The sequence below is a fragment of the Nomascus leucogenys genome, chromosome 7b (genome assembly GCF_006542625.1).
Source record: "Nomascus leucogenys isolate Asia chromosome 7b, Asia_NLE_v1, whole genome shotgun sequence".
Lineage (NCBI taxonomy): Eukaryota > Metazoa > Chordata > Mammalia > Primates > Hylobatidae > Nomascus > Nomascus leucogenys.
The window spans coordinates 40,486,229-40,506,038 of NC_044387.1; the positions used below are offsets into that span (position 1 = coordinate 40,486,229).

A 19,810-nucleotide genomic window follows, 5' to 3' on the forward strand; every position below is an offset into this window, starting at 1 on the left:
TAGCAACATTCAAGTGATGGCACACATCATATGATAGTTCAATGTGTTTATAACCAGACTGAACTCTCCAATAATAGCTACATGTGTGTTACACATATATGAATCCTATTATTACTATATTTTGGTAATAGGTCCTTAAATAGACATTATAGAAACTAAAGCAGCCTGTTATACTTGCTTTTCCATTTTTTATAAAGTAGGAGGTGATGAAATTATCTACTTATATTGATTTCAATATATTAATATTTGCGTTTAAAGATCAGCACAATATTGTTAAGCTATAAAAGTTAAATCATAGTCATTCCTTACACATTGCCTAGGACTTATTCAGGTTTTATTTCCTGCTGAAATTATGTGACTGAAGATTTCAGAATAACAAGTGGTAAAACACACATTGAAATGCACAACTTTAAAATGTGCATTTTGTGCACAAAAAGTTACAAAAACAAGAGTATTTTAAGTTATCATTAACCCAAAGCAATCTAGTTATGGACCACCTTGCTTGATAGGGTTTTAGTTCATGAAGCTTCGGATTTTGTTCTCTTGATAAAAGCACCCTTGAATATCATTTTTAAGCCTGACAATTATTTTCTTGTAAAGAGGGTGTTAAATGTATCAAAAATAGAACTTCAAGTTTTTTATAGAATTACCTTGTAACGTTAAATGATGGTATCATTAGCATATAATTATAACATATATAATTATACATAAATGATATGCTATATACTTTCGACATCTCTTATGTATATGAGTGTCAGGTATAGACTATCTATTAACAAAGCCAGGTAAAATTAAAGTAGACCTATTATCATTATTACCTTTTTAACTTACGATTTATTCTTCATTTTTGGATCGAATTTTGTACAATGGAAGCATACCAGAAATAAGTCAACAATAGACAGTTAAGAAGAGGCAACAAGATAATTGTTCCATCTTGCCTGGTGAACTCTTAAGTCAACAAAGGAGCCCACCCCTCTGGCTAATCACCCAGTGTGGGTTCTGTGACTGACACGAGAGCACAGAAGTGCATCTCTGCTGCGGGAGTTCTCTCCTGTTTTCTAATTCAAACATTTGCAACACAAAGTGAATAAACCTGAAAAATGCCAACTAAGAAGTTGGGTATCTGTATTTTGGGGTGATATTTAGAATTAAGCTAGTCATGAAAATATTCTGTACCAATAACTGTGCAGTTATCGTTTCCGCACGCTGCCAACAAGGCAGACAGATGCAGAGGAAAGGTCCTTGCAATTTTCTGGAATGTAGACACGAAGCGCAAATCGAACCTCTGGCAGAAGGCAGAAAAGGTGACTTGACAATGAGTTTGAAACAATTAAAGTGATATTCTCCTTCATTCATTTCCACAATTTTATTCATTTCGAGGAAAGCCCAGAGGTTTGGAACATGGACATAAAGGAGGACGCCCTAAGACTGCAAGTTTCATCTTCCGAAAGGTTGCATTTACAAGCAGGCTGCCGGAGGCTGCGCTTTCTTTCTCACTCTTTGCATCCAGGAGCCTGGAGGGTCTTGCAGCCTACCCCCCCGCCCCACGCCAACCCCACAAGGCAGGGACATCGCCGCCCCTTGTTTAGTAATCCTCGGGTTTTCTGATCGCTATCCTCTAGGCCAGCGATTGGATTCACCTCTTCTTTCGCGTCCCTACCGGCAACCGAGGCCATCGGGGCCCTGGTCCCGAACCAACGTGAGTAGGGAGAGATTCACAATAAAGAACTAAGCGTGGCCTCCCGGGGGCTGGGCTCGCCATCCAGGGACTGAAAGAGACCTGTGGGATGATTTTCTGTTTTCCTCTAGCAGGAATCAGGACAAGGGGCGTAGATTCGGTTCAATTTTTCTGCTTCGGTCAATGAGAAGATGAAATAGAAAAATTCCCTTTCATTTGCAACACTGAGACTTAGGGGGCTGTCTAGCTAGAAGGTTGGCAAATTGCAAAACGGCGGGGCAGGGGGCCAAGGGGACGGTTGGGGTCTCATTGTTTAGCTCTTCTCTCATCCCTGGACTCAGGGACTAGGCTAAATTTCTAGCGCCGTGTGTGCTTGAAAGCAGACAGGTGGGGTTCTTGGAAAGAACATATAGCAGAGCTTCTGAGCCCCAGAAAGACCTTAAGACAGGAGTTCCTGAGCCCTGAACAAGAGGCTACCTGGGGTAAAGCGATTGATCTCCGCGCGGTGCGGCTGAGAAGGGAAGGCGTTGTTGACCTTTCGGGGAGCAAGTTAATAACTCAGTCGAGTTGATGAAGTGACGTTCTTTCTGAAAGGGGTCGTCTCCTGGGCCCCTTTTCTCAGTCGGCATTTAGCAGGTAGGGAGGCAGGGCAAATTCTTCTCTCCACGTGAAGTCACAAAGAATTGATGAGTTTTAACAGCATGGAGCTGAAGTCGTAGATAATTCTAAACACACCCGCGCCAGAGTTCACTCTTGTTCATCTCTGCGGAGTTGGAGCAGACAGCGACCTTCCAAATTGTCCCTAAAATCTCTCTCGAACTGACTGGGCATTTACTGGGATTTCAGGGGTTTTTCTTCAGCTTCCAAACTACTGTTACGTGCAGAATATACTGGTAGATGCCACCAATGATTGCCCACCTCTCTTTAAAAGTAGCCCCCGTCCACGCAGCATTCAGCTTACACTAAACTGTCCCGACGTGCCTTAGCCGTCAGTTTAATTCATAAAGTAGCTGTAACTCTTGACATCACCTCCGCAGCCCACCGGAGGACTCCTTCCCAGGACACCTTATGAGGCTGCTTTTCGAGGGCTGAATTCTGAGACTTAAAGGAAGGTTACTTGAGGCATCCTGGTAGATTTCCGGGCTTCCAACTCCTTCCCCTGCTTGGCTGGTAATTTTCTGCTGCTCCTCCTCCTCCCCCACTTGACCTCCTCCAAGGTACCTTCGCCTCCCCTCCCCCGCTCGTCCCCAGTAAATCTCCAGCGGGTGGGGGAAATCGACCCTTTGGCGCTGAAGCTAAACTCAGAGCTGCCCGTTGGACAGGATTGCAGTGGGGGAAATGGTGTCCGTCCTTTCAGAAAGAATGATCAATAGATGGAGGTAACTTGCTCCGGGTTTCCCGAGATCTCGGGCGGACCCGTGGGTGTTTTGCTAGATTCAGTGCAAATGTAGATTTCAGCTGAACCGGTCAGGACTTGAGAGATAGCTGTTTCACTCTCCGGACTGCAACCACTTCTGCGAGAATCTGATACATTTAATGAAAGCTTTGCCAAATGTACGGGTCAGCGCGTCCTTGGGCCACCACCACTTGGGTCAGCACACTGCACTCACTAGCACCAACCTGGGCTCCACGCAGCAGAACTCGGTTAAAAATCGTCTGTTCCTGGTCACTTAGGAGTTCTAGGGGGCAGGGGGAAGCAAGAAAAAGGTTGCACTTGACACTGCCAGCCGCTTTGGTAAGTCACAGTAAATACTTTCAGAAGCACAATTTTAAAGGGGGAATACAAATTTCCGTCCTCGCTTGGCCGAACGCCTCCCTGCAATCAGCTGCGGACCTTCGCATGCTCAGGACTGAACTGAGGTTTGTGGCTTCGGAGCTGCCTCGATGCCGGGAGCATGAAATTCTATCTCGGCTGAGAAGCGAGCAACAGACCGCACAAGAACGGTGCCTTCTGGCCTGTCGTCTGCCAAGAAATACCAGGAAAGCTGGTGTCAGAAACAACTACCTGAACTCAGAAAGTAAGGCTAGGAAGCTCTGCGTGCAGAGAAAATTCTTGCTAATTCACCCAGACTGTTTTAACTGGTTAATAAAGCAATTGACACTCCACAAAACCACAATCGCAGCAGGCGTCCTAGACATCAGAATAAGAATTACAACTAAAGGTTTGTTGTTGTTGTTAACAGCTGCCTTTATTATCATTGCTTAGTATTTTTTTAAGTAAAAGGAAAGAAAAAGAGAGAATCATTTCATACCCAGTGGTATCTCTTCCATTTCTCTGAAATTAGAGCACAGATTCTCTTGATTGTTCCTCAATAAGCCACCACCACCAACGGGAAGGCAGGCAAATTGGTTCTAAACACCCACACCCCGTTCGCGGTGGAATATAAATGGTTAATCGTAACTCCCTTTAAACGCACATAATTTTATCTGACCCTTGGACATGATTAAAGATACTGAGGATTTATATAGCCTTATTCTACGTGATTAGAGACTACACAGAAAAGATAAAAACAGGGGAAAGGGGATACATACGCATCTACTCAACATCCATTTTTAGAGGTAAATAAAATGTTCCTGTTGCATTTTGGCCCCCAAATTACATGATGTGGACATCAGAAAATATAAATCCTTCAGCTATACATATGTTTTCATCTGAATACCTTACTCAGTGAAACTGGCAGTGTAACTGTTATTCTACTCTTTCAAACCTGATTCTGATGTGAGCTAAACATATAGCATCATCTCCCTGGGAATAAATTCCCAAATTTCTACCTCCATTGGAAAGCTGATCAAAGCCCCTCTTCCCTTCCCAGTCGTGGTTAGATGAGAAGGAATACGCTGTCTTACTGTTTGTGATTTCCCAAAGAACCAACTTAAAATTCATTTATATCTGACAGAGGTTATTGGGAGATAAATGCTGAATGTGTAATTTTACCTTTCAATTGCAATTAAAACCTATTTAGATTTTTGAAATGTAGCTTGAGAGCATGATGTTTGTTCAGGAATCTGTATCTGACATTAAGTTTGATGTGGAATATTTAAATGGTAATTAAAGCAGAGAAAGCAACAGTACACAAAAACACAGGTCTAAGAGCCCATCAGGAGGTTGGGTGTAACAGCCACATTTTAGAAGGTGTATACAAGGGCACATGGGCAGATGCCACAGACTCCAAAGGAACTTAATTTCAGTATCCCTTTTATATTGAAAGACACTGTCAGATATATTGAGGCAGCCTGGAGGTGATGGGGACTATACTTAATAACTACTCATACTCCTCATTTTCTCAGTAAAGGAATCAAACCAGAGATTCACACTATTGCCGTTTTCAAGGATATATTTTTGACCTAACAATATACAAAGGTCAAAACGAGTCCATTTTTGAGAGGAGAGGGTCTAATCCCCCCTTTGAACACAAGAGGTCGCTCCTGTGATCAAGTATTACGGATAAATTGCTAATCAGCTTTATGTATACAAAATTTTACAGATATAGTTGATGCAGTAAATCCACATATAGCAATCAGCTGAGGAAATGAGAATAATCCATGATCAATTTAGAACTTCAAGGTAAAGTAAAACTACAAAGCCTGCTATTCTAACTTGGATTTTAATGCAAAATGTGTCATGATACATGCACTGAACTTCACAGCATGTCCATCATGGTGGGGTCCCTCAAACGTCTCCTTTTAACGCAGGTATCTTCACCATGCGTCTTGCTTCTATCAGTTTAGGAACTTATTAAGAAAATACTTGTTTACAACAATGGTGCAGAATGAAAAGAGGAAAATGTTGTCTTCACCATTAAGGTGAAATTGCCTATTATTACTAAAGGTTTCCCCTAAGCCACATGCAAGCTTTTCTACTTGGAATTGCTATCATCTGCAGTAATTCTTTGTAATAGCTTATTGGTTTAGGGAGTTAAAATACCACACTGTGGGTGGGAGGTGGGGGCTGGTCTGAAGGAGGATGGATAGTGAGGGTGCTTTGTGGATCTCAAATATAAGTCATCAGGCTTCTGGTAGCTTCTGGTGTTTAATTCCATCTTATAAAAGTGGCATGATGGAATATAACTGGGTAAAACTCTATTTTCTGGCATTGTGGTGGTATCTTTTTTTTTTTTTTTTTACTAGGGTCAACATGTTTATTTATATGGGAAACACACCCGAAAACTAGGAAGATTTGCTTCGTGTTGAGATTATCAGCATCAGCTTTGCAAAAGCAGCTTGACAAAAGGCTCCATACATCTAATACCAGAGACTAGAAACATATCAAAAAAAAAAAACAAACAAACAAACACCACACAACTGGTAAACTTATCAACCTAGGTCTATCCAACTTTCGCTTTCATACACGCGCTCCAAAACAACTTATAATAAAAATGGAAGGGAAGAGAGATCCAATTTGAAATTCTCCTAGAGAAAAAAAAAATCAAAACTAGTTCCTGGGGAAGAAAGCCTCAGCAAGGTCAGGAGGAAACTTACGCATCTTAGATTCCCTTTCCGCTTTGGAGAGGCATTACCCGTTCAAGCCCAGCCAATACGGCCGGCCAGGATTTACAGCTCTTATCAAGGGTTAGATTTTGCGAAAGATATAAAGAAAGGAGTTTCCTAACACACCGGGTCTTCTCACGGCAACAAGACACCGAAATTAAGCCTTCTATGGTTTGTGTCTGTAGGCCTTTTTAGATAAAACTGGCAGTCCCATTAGATAAGAAATAGCTTTTTACAAGCTTTGGGGGAAGCGAGGGGGTTCTTCGTGGCCTTCCTGTGACTGTCTTTGGGAGACTGTTAAGAGATGATGGGAACATGTAAGAATGATTGAAGAAGGTTACCGGCGAGTTGCACCCAACAGTCTTCTCTCTCCAAGTAGCTTCTCGAGAGAAAATTATTATATATCAAAGCCTGGGGATGTGAAATAGGTCTTTCACTGTTCTGTAATAAATCCCTCCCTACTCGCGCCCTTACACTAATGCATTTTTTAGAAATCTCCAGAGTCATGGAGACTTGTCCTTATAATTATCAAAACACCACAGCTAGTTGCACAAGTTGCTTAAAAACAAAGGGCAGGAGACCAGCAGTGAGAAGAATTGAACAGTATATAAAAACCTTACAAACTTTTAGACTACTGAAAGATCATTTCGCTCTTTGGCTTCGGGTTAGTGAGCTTCAATTCTACAGTTAAACTGAAAAGCAGACCTCGCGGGTCTGAAAGACAAAAAGTCCGCGGAGTCAGCTTCGTTCTACCGGTGCGTTCCAACCTGATTGTCCCAACAGCAAGAAGCGCCCCTTTCCTCCCGCCCAACGTTTTCAGATATCTGAGGTCGGGGGAGACGGAGTAGTGGTGTAGCAGGCAGGAAAGACTTCCTCTGGGTTTAATCATCCCATTCCCGATTCTTCTTCCCCTAGCGCGCCGAGCGCAGCCAGTTCTGGAGGGAACTCGCCCTCCCGAGCCGCCAAGGCAGGCCAGGCCCCGGGGATGTGCGCCACGGCGTGGGGACCAAACAAAGCTAAACGGCCTGCTCCAAGTTCCCCCCTTTTCCTAGAGCCCGGGAGGGACCTCGTCAACAGGTAGACCTACCCACCAGCCACTCGCCACCGGCGGCAGAAAGTGAGCCCCGCGCGCAACGCGGCCAGCCGGACTGCGGGGACCCCAGGAGCGCAGGGCGGAGGAGCAGCGCCACAGGAGGCGAGGGCGCAGGCGGCGCGGCCGGGAAGGAACGCGGGAGGGGGCAGGAGGAGGAGGAGGAGGAGGAGGAGGAGGAGGAGAGGGAGGCCAGAGCCGGAGCAGCCCGGCAGCCCGGCAGCCCGAGCATCGGGGGAGAACGGCCTGAGCCCGGAGCAAGTTGCCTCGGGAGCCCTAATCCTCTCCCGCGGGCTCGCCGAGCGGTCAGTGGCGCACAGCGGCGGCGAGGCTGAAATATGATAATCAGGACAGCTGCGCCGCGCGCCCTGCAGCCAATGGGCGCGGCGCTCGCCTGACGTCCCCGCGCGCTGCGTCAGACCAATGGCGATGGAGCTGAGTTGGAGCAGAGAAGTTTGAGTAAGAGATAAGGAAGAGAGGTGCCCGAGCCGCGCCGAGTCCGCCGCCGCCGCAGCGCCTCCGCTTCGCCAACTCCGCCGGCTTAAATTGGACTCCCAGATCCGCGAGGGCGCGGCGCAGCCGAGCAGCGGCTCTTTCGGCTTTGGCAACCCCAGGGGCCACTATTTCCCACTTAGCCACAGCTCCAGCATCCTCTCTGTGGGCTGTTCACCAACTGTACAACCACCATTTCACTGTGGACATTACTCCCTCTCACAGATATGGGAGACATGGGAGATCCACCAAAAAGTAAGAGGCTATTTTACCTTGTGGGGCTCGGTGTGCTGTTCTTGTGCGGGGTTCTCTCTCAGGCACCGGCTGAGGTGCCAAGGGCTCTTTGGAGTTGGAGTCATTGCCTGGAGAAAGAGAAAAGGTGGCTTTTTCTTGTTGCCGCCACGCCTGCATGCTTACTGTCGGTTCTTATCTTCGGGAAACTGATTGTACCTTGTGTTTGAATTCGCCTATGTACCCTCCAAAACCCTAGCTTTCTGATGCTAAGCGGTGATTTCCTCCTGGGGAAGCCTGAGCTCTCCGAGAAGGTTATTATGTTGCAAAGGTCTGCCTGCACAGTCAATACCCAGAGATGTGAATTAGCATTAGACTTGCAAAAGAGAACGAGTGACAACTGTATTTATGCCTGCTCTTGCTAACAATATCCAGTCCTGTGTGCTATTTAAGAGCGTGCTTCATGGAAAATATAGACATCCCTGCGTTCACTTAACGCTTCTAGTCAAAACCTTTTCTTTGACTTGACTTATCCATAATCTTTCCCAATGATTATAGCAAAGAGGAAGGAGGGGGGGAAAAAGAAATACAAAATGAGCGGTTTTATTGCGTGTTAGGCGTACAAATGTAGACTATTCCAATCTGCATTTTACATATATTCCACCTCCTTTTAAAAACGAGTCAAGGTTTTGATGGCACATTTCAATTACCATCCCAAAGTGCAATAATACTCTAAAAAAAAAAAAAAGAAAAAAAAAAAACAACCTCCCAGAGTACGCCCTGTAAGAGAACGACACTAAAAGTGTGTTTATCTCTGTAGGAAGTAAACGGTTAGTCAATCATGTATTTATTTTCATTTCAGAAAAACGTCTGATTTCCCTATGTGTTGGTTGCGGCAATCAGATTCACGATCAGTATATTCTGAGGGTTTCTCCGGATTTGGAATGGCATGCGGCATGTTTGAAATGTGCGGAGTGTAATCAGTATTTGGACGAGAGCTGTACATGCTTTGTTAGGGATGGGAAAACCTACTGTAAAAGAGATTATATCAGGTATGGAATTTACACTTACTTAATTTTGTGAGATTTCCCTGACTCTCCCCACTCTTTATGTATTATTTGGTGTGGCTTTGTCTTTTTTGTGAAGTTTGCCTCAGTGGAGTCATACAAGCCAAAATTAGCCTGTACATGTGTTACAAAAATCAAGCTATGCTGTTCATTTCATTCTTTAGTTGAGAAAAACAAAAACCCTTGACAGTGGTATTCATAATTCCCGGGTATTGAGGCTTGTTTAATTACTCTTGGAGTTTATGATGCACAAATTGTTTTCCTCTTTCACCCTCCCCCTTGCAAAACAAAATTTTAAAAAGATGGAGAAGTTTGAGTTTTTAACCTTAAAAGAGGGTTGATTTTTATTGTATGGTGCAGTGTTCTGTTTGTTTAGTCCTTTTTAAAATTAGTAGCTTACAAATTCTTTGGTGGCATCAATGCAATAGGTGAAATAAAAGTTTGACCAAAGCATGTTTAGAGATGTACTTTGAAAGAGCGAGTACAGGTATTGCTCCTTTTATTTTTTGGGTAAGACCTCCTTCTGAGAAAAATTTTAAACCAACCTAAATATTCCTTGAAAAAAACACCGGAAACTTAATCTTTTTAAATATTAACCCTTTGGTGACATCTAACTGTCTCTTCTTTCTTTTCTTATCTGAGCTGATGAATTAGAGCAGATCAAATTGCCCATCATCTGTCTACGAACAATTGGTATATTTAGATAATTGAACAGCTTCCTTTCTCACATTAAAATCTGGTAACTGATAAAATGAGCGAATTGTCCAAATTGACAAGACTGAAACAACACAGGAACTTTCTGAGTTTGGTTTTGTTGTTTTGGAGAGGTTTTTTTTTTTCCTCCAATTTATTCCGCATCACGTTTTGCTAATCTCAAGTTTTCTCTGACTTGTGTGTATATATCAGAAACTTTGTTTTCTGCCTTAGAAAGCCAGTAGAGTCTCTAAAGAAAATTGTATTCGTTTTATTAACAAACAGAAGAGACATCACCATCATTATTATGTTAAATAATAGAAAAATACCACTTTTTAAATGTCCGGTGGCTATTAACAAGTAATTAATTAGCTGTTGTAAGGCAAATGATTTCTGGAGCTTGAGAACTTTTATGAAAGTTTAGTTAAGATTTAATATACAGTCACAGTTTGCTCGGGCTCACTTAGTATCCAGCAGTTTTTTCTTCTTTTTAAAAAATCATGACACAGAGAGTGTAATCGTGGTAGATAAAATTAACCCGGTTGGGGGAGGTTAATACTTTGGAGAGGGAGTGAAAGGAAGTAAGGGAAGTCGGGGTACAGGAAGGGGGAGGGATTTTCTAAATTGTTTGGTCACCGCCAAAGTCAAGTCTTCACCCTATGAAATGGAAGATCTCACACTGAGTAGGCGGAGGGAGGAAAACTTTTGAATCCACCTTCTAACCTCTGACAAGTGAGCGCTTTCATTGTTTACTAGATCGGTGTGTGAACGCAAGATTCCGGAGAAGGAGAGCCCACTTCAGGAGTGTCTTTACTCCTATGGAAATAGTGTTTTGCTGAGTTGCACACAGGCTTGCATGTGCCTAATTCTGGATACACACATTTGTAGAAGTACCTAATCATTTCTACCTTCTCTTCACTCTCTCTTAACTCTGTGTGTGTGTGTGTGTGTGTGTGTGTGTGTGTGTGTGTAATCTTGTAGTTGTAAAAGCAGAACAGACTGGACACTTAGATTTCCACATCTCTCCTTGGAGAAGCAGGGTGCATCCTCCTGTTATGTGGATCTTTTCCTCTCCCATTCTTTCTGTTGGTAGGAATGCCCCAGCTTCTGTTATTCCTGAAAGATGGAGAAGGGGCCAGGGAAGTGCAGCCTAGATGGAACCTATAAAGATTGTCCCTTGGTAAGGAAAGGCCAGCAGTGAGAAAGACCTTAGAAGTGGGTCTTTGCATTTTTTCATTCTGGTCATGGTTTTCAAGAAAATTGAAATAGAGGTAGATGATTCAGCAACTTGAAAAAGATTGAGGGAACAAGATGCAGATTTTTTTAAAAAAATAATAATACAAGGAAGAATGGAGGGGAAATTTTCTGTTAACATTGCTGCCTGAAGAAAATCTTTAGTTGGAGAAAGACTGGAAAGTACTTGTGCAAAAGGAGATGTGGAAACTCTCAGAGGTTTCATTTTGTTATTCTGCTTGTTTATTTGTGAGTGTTTGCAAACCGAGTGGGGTGACAATCCCCTTCTCCTACCTCCTTTTTTCTTGGAAGGAGGACTTTTTGTTGCAGTTTTAGACATTTCTAGCAGCAGAAATTGGGGGATAGGGAAGTGAAAGTGTGGATGTCGGTGGCCACCAGAGTCTTTCTGGATTCCTTCCTGCTAAGATCTGCAAGATCAACACTGGGACTGATTGCTAGAGCAGCAGCCCGAGTTTGGAATCCATCAATACATTTTCTGTGGTACAAGCTAGGTGTTTTGAACTAAGAGTTACCGACTGAGACAGAGGTTCATCGGAAAGGAAACGGGAGTAAAAGAAAGGCAGGAGGGAGGAAGGGGAAAAGAGAGATGGGGGAAGGAAGAGAGACAGGGAGGGAGAGAGCAGGGTTTCGTTTCCGTCCTTCTGTTCCCATCTTCTGTTTGGAAATGCTGTTTCCTTGGGGCGTCTTGCCCGGGATCTTGGGCCAGGGAAGTGCCCGCCTGAAGTGACCCCCTCTTCCTGTACTTCTCTACCCGCTCTGGGCCGCCTCCGCCCCCCTCCCCCGCACAGGTTGTACGGGATCAAATGCGCCAAGTGCAGCATCGGCTTCAGCAAGAACGACTTCGTGATGCGTGCCCGCTCCAAGGTGTATCACATCGAGTGTTTCCGCTGTGTGGCCTGCAGCCGCCAGCTCATCCCTGGGGACGAATTTGCGCTTCGGGAGGACGGTCTCTTCTGCCGAGCAGACCACGATGTGGTGGAGAGGGCCAGTCTGGGCGCTGGCGACCCGCTCAGTCCCCTGCATCCAGCGCGGCCACTGCAAATGGCAGGTACTCCTCTGCCCGGCTCGGGTAGGCAGGCGCCAGGTTCAGCCAGCCTGTGTGCCAGTGGCCACAACAACCATGGTAGCTACAGGGGTGGTCGTAGTGTTTGCCTGCAGTTAAGTGTTCTGTATGCAATTTGCGCTGTGCTCTGCTCCTTTGCAGCAAGGTTCAATGCACTCACTGTCTCCCTTGATTCCCCGAGCACATCTACACCGTCTGTGTGTCTCTATGTGGTTACATATAAATGTACACCACTTGTGTACACGTGTATACACACGCCCAAATATTACTTCCAGTTCGTTCTGGCCTCCAAACCTTGGCTTGCTGAAAACGGGCTTCAGCTCCCAGCCAGGTATTCTCCTGCTGCCTAATTAAAGGGGCGGAGCCCCGGGTCCCTGGAGCTTCATCCTTTAACCCAATGAAGGAAGCTTAGGTGGCCTGAAGTCATTTAGTCTCCCAAATCCTTTTTCCTTGTGAGTTGCTTCACACTCGAAAAAAATTTTTTAATTTTTTATCTTTTTGTGAGAGAACAGGACTGAAAAGATACAATTTTAAAAACTGCAGGCCATTGCACAGAGTTGTAAAATAAAACTGTCCACAAGCTAATCTGCAGTAATTGCCTTTTAAAGGGAGCCTGCTGCTTTAAATCATTCATTCTATATGATTTGGTGAGAATTTCATCTTCAGGCCCATGGTTGTAGCTCTAAATTGACCCCATAGGTGTTGACCTGACCCTAGGGGGTTGTAGAAGGTGCAGGATTTGTATCATGTAGATAAGAGGACTCATTCCCAAGGAAGAGGAGTGGAAACACAGCAAGGTTGGCCAGGACCAAAGCCGTGGGTAAGAAGATGGACAGTGTTTCCAAACCTGACTTCCTGCCATGAATAGATCTACCCCTTTGCAGTTTTAAAGTATTAATTCCCACTAAACACTGAAGGTGAGGAAACTATAGTGCTCCCTTACCCTTCTGCCTTCTGGCAGCTCTAAGAATTCTGTTCAGGGGGATTTGTGACTAGTTTGCACTGGGGCAAGGCCAGGGGTGGTGCTCCTCTTCAGTGGAGCCTGCACTCTGCTTGTGGGGAAGCACAGAGGAAGCTAAAATACCGGGAGGGAGGCAGGGGACATCTCCCAGCCACCGTTTATCTACAGCCTAGGCAGTTCAACAGAGTTTCCGTTTTCCACTGCTTGGGGTCAGCCCGTCTCAGGAACATCCATGTATTACCTTAGATTTAATACTAGAAAGAGCAGGGATTGGAGATATGGCAGAAATAGCGAATTTCTTCAGCCCCTTGACATGATTGTCCTCTCGGACTGAAGTTCAAGGCGTTCCGGCAGAGTTCTCGACCTTCCCCTTGCAGAAGTCCCTGCTGGTGTAGTATTTATGGCTGTCACTGAAGTGCTCTGCGTTCCTTTCCCTGGTACCCTCTGTGGCCTTGGCCCAAGAGAAAATTCTGATGCTGGAGAGGGTGGTAATCAGTGTAACTGGGGCCCAGTCTGGGCACAAGGAAAGGTGAGAACGGAGGAGAAACATGCTGAAAAATGCCACCCCTGCCGTGAACAGGGGGACAGACTTTGAGACCTGCTTCCCTTGGCTAACACTTTGTTGACACGAGGAGGGGCGGGTGCAGCGTTTCGGGCCGGGATTACTCAGCATTGACCTCTGCAGATTAGAGAGGAAGATTTTATTCTCCGTTTCACCCTCTTCGCCCCCACCTCTGCCGCCCCCTGCTTTGTGTGCTGAGGCTGCAAACCCTAGCCATTGTCCTGAGTGTCTCGGGCGGGCGGGTGAGCAAGTGAGCGGGCGGGCTGGCGAGCGGGCGAGCGGGCGAGCGGGCGAGCGAGCGAGCGAGCGCGGGCGGGCGGGCGGGCGGGCCGGCAAACGAGTCGCCAGCCCAGCGCTCACGGCGCTCCTTGCCCCGCAGCGGAGCCCATCTCCGCCAGGCAGCCGGCCCTGCGGCCCCACGTCCACAAGCAGCCGGAGAAGACCACCCGCGTGCGGACTGTGCTGAATGAGAAGCAGCTGCACACCTTGCGGACCTGCTACGCCGCAAACCCGCGGCCGGATGCGCTCATGAAGGAGCAACTGGTAGAGATGACGGGCCTCAGTCCCCGTGTGATCCGGGTCTGGTTTCAAAACAAGCGGTGCAAGGACAAGAAGCGAAGCATCATGATGAAGCAACTCCAGCAGCAGCAGCCCAATGACAAAACTGTGAGTGGCTCCGGGGCCGGGCAGGGAATGCAAGGGGGAAGGAGACGCAGTGTGCGAGGTGCGTTCCTGGTACCCAGGATCGCACGCGGTTTTTGATCCTGCTCCTGGGCAGGAGTTTGGCCGGGGCTGCCCCTCATCCCCACCCCCACCCATGCCCCGGGGGAGAGGCTACCCGGCGCCGGCCGCCAGCCGAGGGCGGGGAAGCTTGGAGGCTCTGTGCTCGGGGGAGCGACATCCAGGTCCCAACCTCGTGGGTGGGCTCATGCCCTTCCACCTCGCCTGTACCCGTGAAACGGAGAAACGCCGTCCTCCCCTCTGAGGGCAGGGGGCAACGAGGTTCGGCCCGGGTTTTGCCAACATTCAGATCGTCAGTTCCTCACATACAGAAGAGGGAGGGATAATACCTTGGATTCCTGCCTACATCCAGGGGTTCCGTGGGCAGATCACCCTGTGAGCCCCCAGGGCGCACCGCACTTCTAAGTAAGGTCGGCTGCTGCGCCTTCAGGCTGGCGAGTTCCCCCAAGGTGACCCGCATGCCCAGATCACCCTCTGCTCCAAGTGAAGCCCAGGCCTCCACAGAGGCACCAGGCCCCTCGCACCAGTATCCACTGTTAGCTTGGGCCCAGGGAAGCACCCACTCTGCAGGTCTCCTGGTGAAGTTAAGCTGGAGTTTCTTTTCTTTCTTTTTTTTCTTTTTCTTTCTTTCTTTCTTTTTTTTTTTTTTTTTTTTTACTGCTTTGGCCCTATTTTTAAATGCCATAAAATCTGCTGTCATTAAACTTGGCAGGCTGATCAAGACTGGGCCAGGGCACTTTCTGAGTTCGTTAGTGCATAATAGCACAATAGGAACCAGACCCAAATGCTCTGGGGGGATGGAGTGGGGGGCTGGCTCTTCCTTGAGGAGAACGGCTTGGAAAAAATCTGCAGCTAACTGAAACTGCCCAGAAAACCCCCCTGTCTAGAGGCTGAAGGGAAGCCCTGCTTACTTCAGCTTTTTAGTTCTGGGAAGCTATGGCCTGAGAAGGCAGTGGGGAGGAACTGGGCTGAGCTGTGAAGGTAAGGGGGAAGAAGAAAATCAAAGTAGAATTTGGTTTAATAAGGTCCATGCAGACCCTAATAGTCCAGCCCACAGAGGCAGAAAAACAAAACACAATAAAACAAATTGAATGCTAGCTAATATCCATAGGTACGGCAGATTAACTGAGTCAATAAAGACCACTATATAGATAAGATAATACCAGGGTATATTTGCTTAGCCTGTGCAGACAACGGAGGGAGGGCATTTGCTCATTAACATGTTGGGATTGGTTGGGGGGCCTATTCACAGAATATCCAGGGGATGACAGGAACTCCCATGGTGGCTGCCAGTCCAGAGAGACACGACGGTGGCTTACAGGCTAACCCAGTGGAGGTACAAAGTTACCAGCCACCTTGGAAAGTACTGAGCGACTTCGCCTTGCAGAGTGACATAGATCAGCCTGCTTTTCAGCAACTGGTAAGTGTCAGCTCCCAGATGGAAGAGGCTGAATTCCCAACAGGGGACTCTGGTTTAACTGTCACACACTGAAAGATTCAGTGGGGAGGGTTCCTTCTTGGGCTCAGGGTTGGGGAGAAACCAAGGAGGTGGGTAATGAAGAGAAGGGAGACAAATGCAAGGAAAACGAACCTCTTGGCATCTTTTTTTTTTTTTTTTTTGTAATGAGACTGCATAATTTGACCATATAGGTTGAATTTTCTATAAATCAGGCCTTCTTTGAAGGATTAATTTCAAGGTACCTAACACCTAACTCTAGGTAGCATGTGCCAGAAGATGTACAGTGTTGGAGAATCATACATCTTAGAATTTTAGAGTTGTCAAGGACTTCAGGAAATCGTCTTGGCATTTCAATCAGCAATTAGTAAGTTTATCCTTCCTGAGCATCTAGCGAATGGGATATATAAGGACCCAAATCAAGGTGATTGTAGTATATAATCAATGCTATAATACACAATCAGTGTTGTTATCAATAAACAGCAGGCATGTGTCTGGGTACAGTTTTCAAATATATTAATAAAGATTATTCAAATAGATGAATACTTTTTGTTACAGTATCCCTTGCTGGGAATGTCTTAATCTAAAATGTAGGACCGTTTAAACGTTTTCAAGTGTATGAGTTCAAATGTCATAGTGACACACAGTGTGTACCATGTATAGCAAAAGGGACATGAGCTCTACCAATCAGAAGTAAAGTGTTTAATCTGTGAAAACCTTAACATGTTTTCCACATCCAGTGAGGAGAAAATTAATTCACTTTTTGCCTGCAAAAGGCTTAAGGGGTCAAGATAAATAAGAACAATAAATATATGTCCTTTGTAATATGCTATAATTATATAGATGATTTTTTTTCTTAAAGAGTAATCAGCCTTATAGAATCTTGTTTTATAAAATGTAAAGATCTATCCTGAAACCTTGTTCCCTTTTTTGGAAATGAAGCTTCGGTTGAGGTTAGCTTTTTACCCTCATATTTACCTGGAGGGCATTTGCTTTCTCAATGTCAACAGTTAGGTAATTGGCCAGAGGCAAGTGGTTAAAAGGGCTTGGCCCCAGGCTTGTGTTTGCAAATGCTAAGTGGGTGCAGAGGCTAGAAGTCCCTTAATCTCATATTGGAAAAATTTACTGTAGAAAGAAATGTAGGCTCTATAACTAGGAAAAAAAATTATTCTAAGATCATTAATCTGTTGAGTTGTTTGAGCGAATCCTGAATCACAGGAGGAATGTAAGGGGAGGGTTCAGGGCAGCCGAATGTTTGCGCTTTCTGAAACTTTAGTGTCAGATGAGAGCAGTGGAAGGGAAGCTGAGGCAGGAGTGGGCATGGTTAGAGAAGGTTTACAACAGCAGTACAATGCGTTTAGGTTAAAAGAAGGAGTCAGATATTTAAGAAGGAGTCAGATATTCGGGTTAAAAGAAGGAGTCAGAATGGGATGATGTCATAATATATGGGTCTCATTTTGGAAGGAAGAGCCTGATTTAAAGGGAGAAAGAGAGAAAGGCCAGGAGGCAGCAGGACCAACAAGGAAGAATGCCCAAGCTGTGAGCCTGCCGAGGAGTTAGTCTTTGTTCTGTGGAGCCTCCTCTCAATCTCCTGTCAAAGGATCTGAGCCTGTTACGGATTTTCCAACTGAAGAAGAGAGTCTTTGATGCCTAGAGACCAAGAGCTCGCCTACTCCCAGGGCAACATGTAGCCAGAAGGATAATTTTATTTCAAGCATGCATAGTAGAGTTGTGATGCCCTTTTACGGTGGGAAACACATTTGTTCTTAAATAATTTAATGCAACATAATGTTGGGACTTCAGTTTCAGTTAAAACAGAGATCTTTTGGAAGATGGGAAAGTGAGAGGATTTCTTCTCAAGTTTTTCTCCTCTAGGCTTTCTCTAAGCCTGTTAAAATTCAGTTTTCTATGTGAATATCTTTACATATCTATCTACACAAACATTTCTACATAGACAATATGATGAGTTTGTAATCTTTTTATGAATACTATTCCAGTGTCCTTTATTTATTTCTCAACCTTCTATGCAGGTCAATTTTTCAGAAGGAGGACCGGGTTCTAATTCCACTGGCAGTGAAGTAGCATCAATGTCCTCTCAGCTTCCAGATACACCTAACAGCATGGTAGCCAGTCCTATTGAGGCATGAGGAACATTCATTCTGTATTTTTTTTTTCCCTGTTGGAGAAAGTGGGAAATTATAATGTTGAACTCTGAAACAAAAGTATTTAACGACCCAGTCAATGAAAACTGAATCAAGAAATGAATGCTCCATGAAATGCACGAAGTCTGTTTTAATGACAAGGTGATATGGTAGCAACACTGTGAAGACAATCATGGGATTTTACTAGAATTAAACAACAAACAAAAGGCAAAACCCAGTATATGCTATTCAATGATCTTAGAAGGACTGAAAAAAAAGACGTTTTTAAAACGTAGAGGATTTATATTCAAGGATCTCAAAAAAAGCATTTTCATTTCACTGCACATCTAGAGAAAAACAAAAATAGAAAATTTTCTAGTCCATCCTAATCTGAATGGTGCTGTTTCTATATTGGTCATTGCCTTGCCAAACAGGAGCTCCAGCAAAAAAAGCGCAGGAAGAGAGACTGGCCTCCTTGGCTGAAAGAGTCCTTTCAGGAAGGTGGAGCTGCATTGGTTTGATATGTTTAAAGTTGACTTTAACAAGGGGTTAATTGAAATCCTGGGTCTCTTGGCCTGTCCTGTAGCTGGTTTATTTTTTACTTTGCCCCCTCCCCCCTTTTTTTGAGATCCATCCTTTATCAAGAAGTCTGAAGCGACTTTAAAGGTTTTTGAATTCAGATTTAAAAACCAACTTATAAAGCATTGCAACAAGGTTACCTCTATTTTGCCACAAGCGTCTCGGGATTGTGTTTGACTTGTGTCTGTCCAAGAACTTTTCCCCCAAAGATGTGTATAGTTATTGGTTAAAATGACTGTTTTCTCTCTCTATGGAAATAAAAAGGAAAAAAAAGGAAACTTTTTTTGTTTGCTCTTGCATTGCAAAAATTATAAAGTAATTTATTATTTATTGTCGGAAGACTTGCCACTTTTCATGTCATTTGACATTTTTTGTTTGCTGAAGTAAAAAAAAAAGATAAAGGTTGTATGGTGGTCTTTGAATTATATGTCTAATGCTATGTGTTTTGTCTTTTTCTTAAATATTATGTGAAATCAAAGCGCCATATGTAGAATTATATCTTCAGGACTATTTCACTAATAAACATTTGGCATAGATAAATAAATAAACACAATGATCCAGGGTCCCTCTTTTATGTTTACAAACAAGCTATTCAAATGTCTGAAAGTAAGGATTGCATGTGAATTGGGGTAAACTGACACACAGTAGGAGTGATATTGTATTGTAAGTAGTTAAGGTCGAGTTTGCAAGTTTGGGTTTCAATAGTTGGATCAAAGTTGGTTGGAAGCCCCTTAGCTCTCAGCTATGATAATGCTACTGGTTTTGTGAAAATGAGATGCTGTTCTCTGCCTCTCTTTCCTTCCCCCAGTCTCTTTCTTGCCGTACCCCACCCATCCACCCACCTCAAATAGGAAGAGGGTCTTGCTTAAAATGGCTTTTTATTTTCTTAGAATAAGTGATTTATACCAAAGTCTCCTGCTTGAGATTGTTGAAATGACCCATATGTCAAATATATAAGCTCTTGGTGAAAGAGAGACTTTCTGCCTAGCCAGTGAGGTATGAACATTATTTACCAGTGGCGGCTGTCAGCCGATTGAGAAATGCTGCTCTATATGTGCAGAAGGAACAGGCCTAGAGAAGAGAGTATGCTCTGCAATTCCCAGACTAGTCAGTGTGTGCATTTTATTGCCTCTTCTACCCTCTCCCACCTCCGCTTCGTCCCTTGCCCAAGTCCAATTTCAAAAATCATGGGAAGGATGACTGGCTGTGGGGAGAAACATGGCATATATTCTGTTGGGAAACCACCTTTTATGGGATGGGGTAGCAGGTCGTGTGCTTTGCTGGACCCGTCAGCTATCAGGGTTACGGGCATGC

At 44.7% G+C, this 19,810-nt stretch overlaps 2 protein-coding genes across 4 annotated transcripts; one reads left to right on the plus strand and one right to left on the minus strand.

Moving 5' to 3' along the window:
• Positions 1-1,351: 1,351 nt before the first annotated feature.
• Positions 1,352-7,636, minus strand: LOC100592503. 2 transcript variants are annotated; one of them, XR_004030854.1, is made up of 2 exons: positions 7,258-7,636; positions 1,352-3,357 (listed from the first exon to the last, which is right to left on the minus strand). XR_004030854.1 is itself a non-coding variant. In XM_012507851.2 (2 exons), exons 1-2 carry the CDS (start codon positions 7,486-7,488, stop codon positions 3,212-3,214), a joined length of 381 nt encoding a protein of 126 aa, XP_012363305.2. In that variant the 5' UTR covers positions 7,489-7,541; the 3' UTR covers positions 1,352-3,211. The 2 variants fall into 2 exon arrangements, 1 of the variants encoding a protein (XP_012363305.2); XM_012507851.2 differs by having other exon boundaries at positions 7,254-7,541.
• Positions 7,422-19,044, plus strand: ISL1 (ISL LIM homeobox 1). 2 transcript variants are annotated; one of them, XM_003276514.3, is made up of 6 exons: positions 7,422-8,003; positions 8,842-9,031; positions 11,782-12,041; positions 13,959-14,245; positions 15,573-15,740; positions 17,807-19,044. In XM_003276514.3, the coding sequence occupies exons 1-6, from the start codon at positions 7,976-7,978 to the stop codon at positions 17,921-17,923; spliced, it is 1,050 nt and encodes a 349-aa protein (XP_003276562.1). In that variant the 5' UTR covers positions 7,422-7,975; the 3' UTR covers positions 17,924-19,044. The 2 variants fall into 2 exon arrangements, with proteins under 2 accessions (XP_003276562.1, XP_012363304.1); XM_012507850.1 differs by lacking the exons at positions 7,422-8,003; positions 8,842-9,031 and adding an exon at positions 10,759-10,919.
• Positions 19,045-19,810: the final 766 nt, after the last annotated feature.

What these genes read in the sequence shown, in the direction of transcription:
- LOC100592503 (XM_012507851.2), bottom strand. Translation starts at nt 7,488, where the DNA reads ATGCTCGGGCTGCCGGGCTGCCGGGCTGCTCCGGCTCTGGCCTCCCTC. An exon ending in CGGTGGCGAGTGGCTGGTGG is followed by an intron (nt 3,358 to 7,253) that starts GTAGGTCTACCT and finishes CCTGCCCCCTAG; the next exon opens with AACTCCTAAGTGACCAGGAA.
- ISL1 (XM_003276514.3), top strand. Translation starts at nt 7,976, where the DNA reads ATGGGAGACATGGGAGATCCACCAAAAA. An exon ending in GCGGCCACTGCAAATGGCAG is followed by an intron (nt 12,042 to 13,958) that starts GTACTCCTCTGC and finishes CTTGCCCCGCAG; the next exon opens with CGGAGCCCATCTCCGCCAGG. An exon ending in AGCCTGCTTTTCAGCAACTG is followed by an intron (nt 15,741 to 17,806) that starts GTAAGTGTCAGC and finishes CCTTCTATGCAG; the next exon opens with GTCAATTTTTCAGAAGGAGG.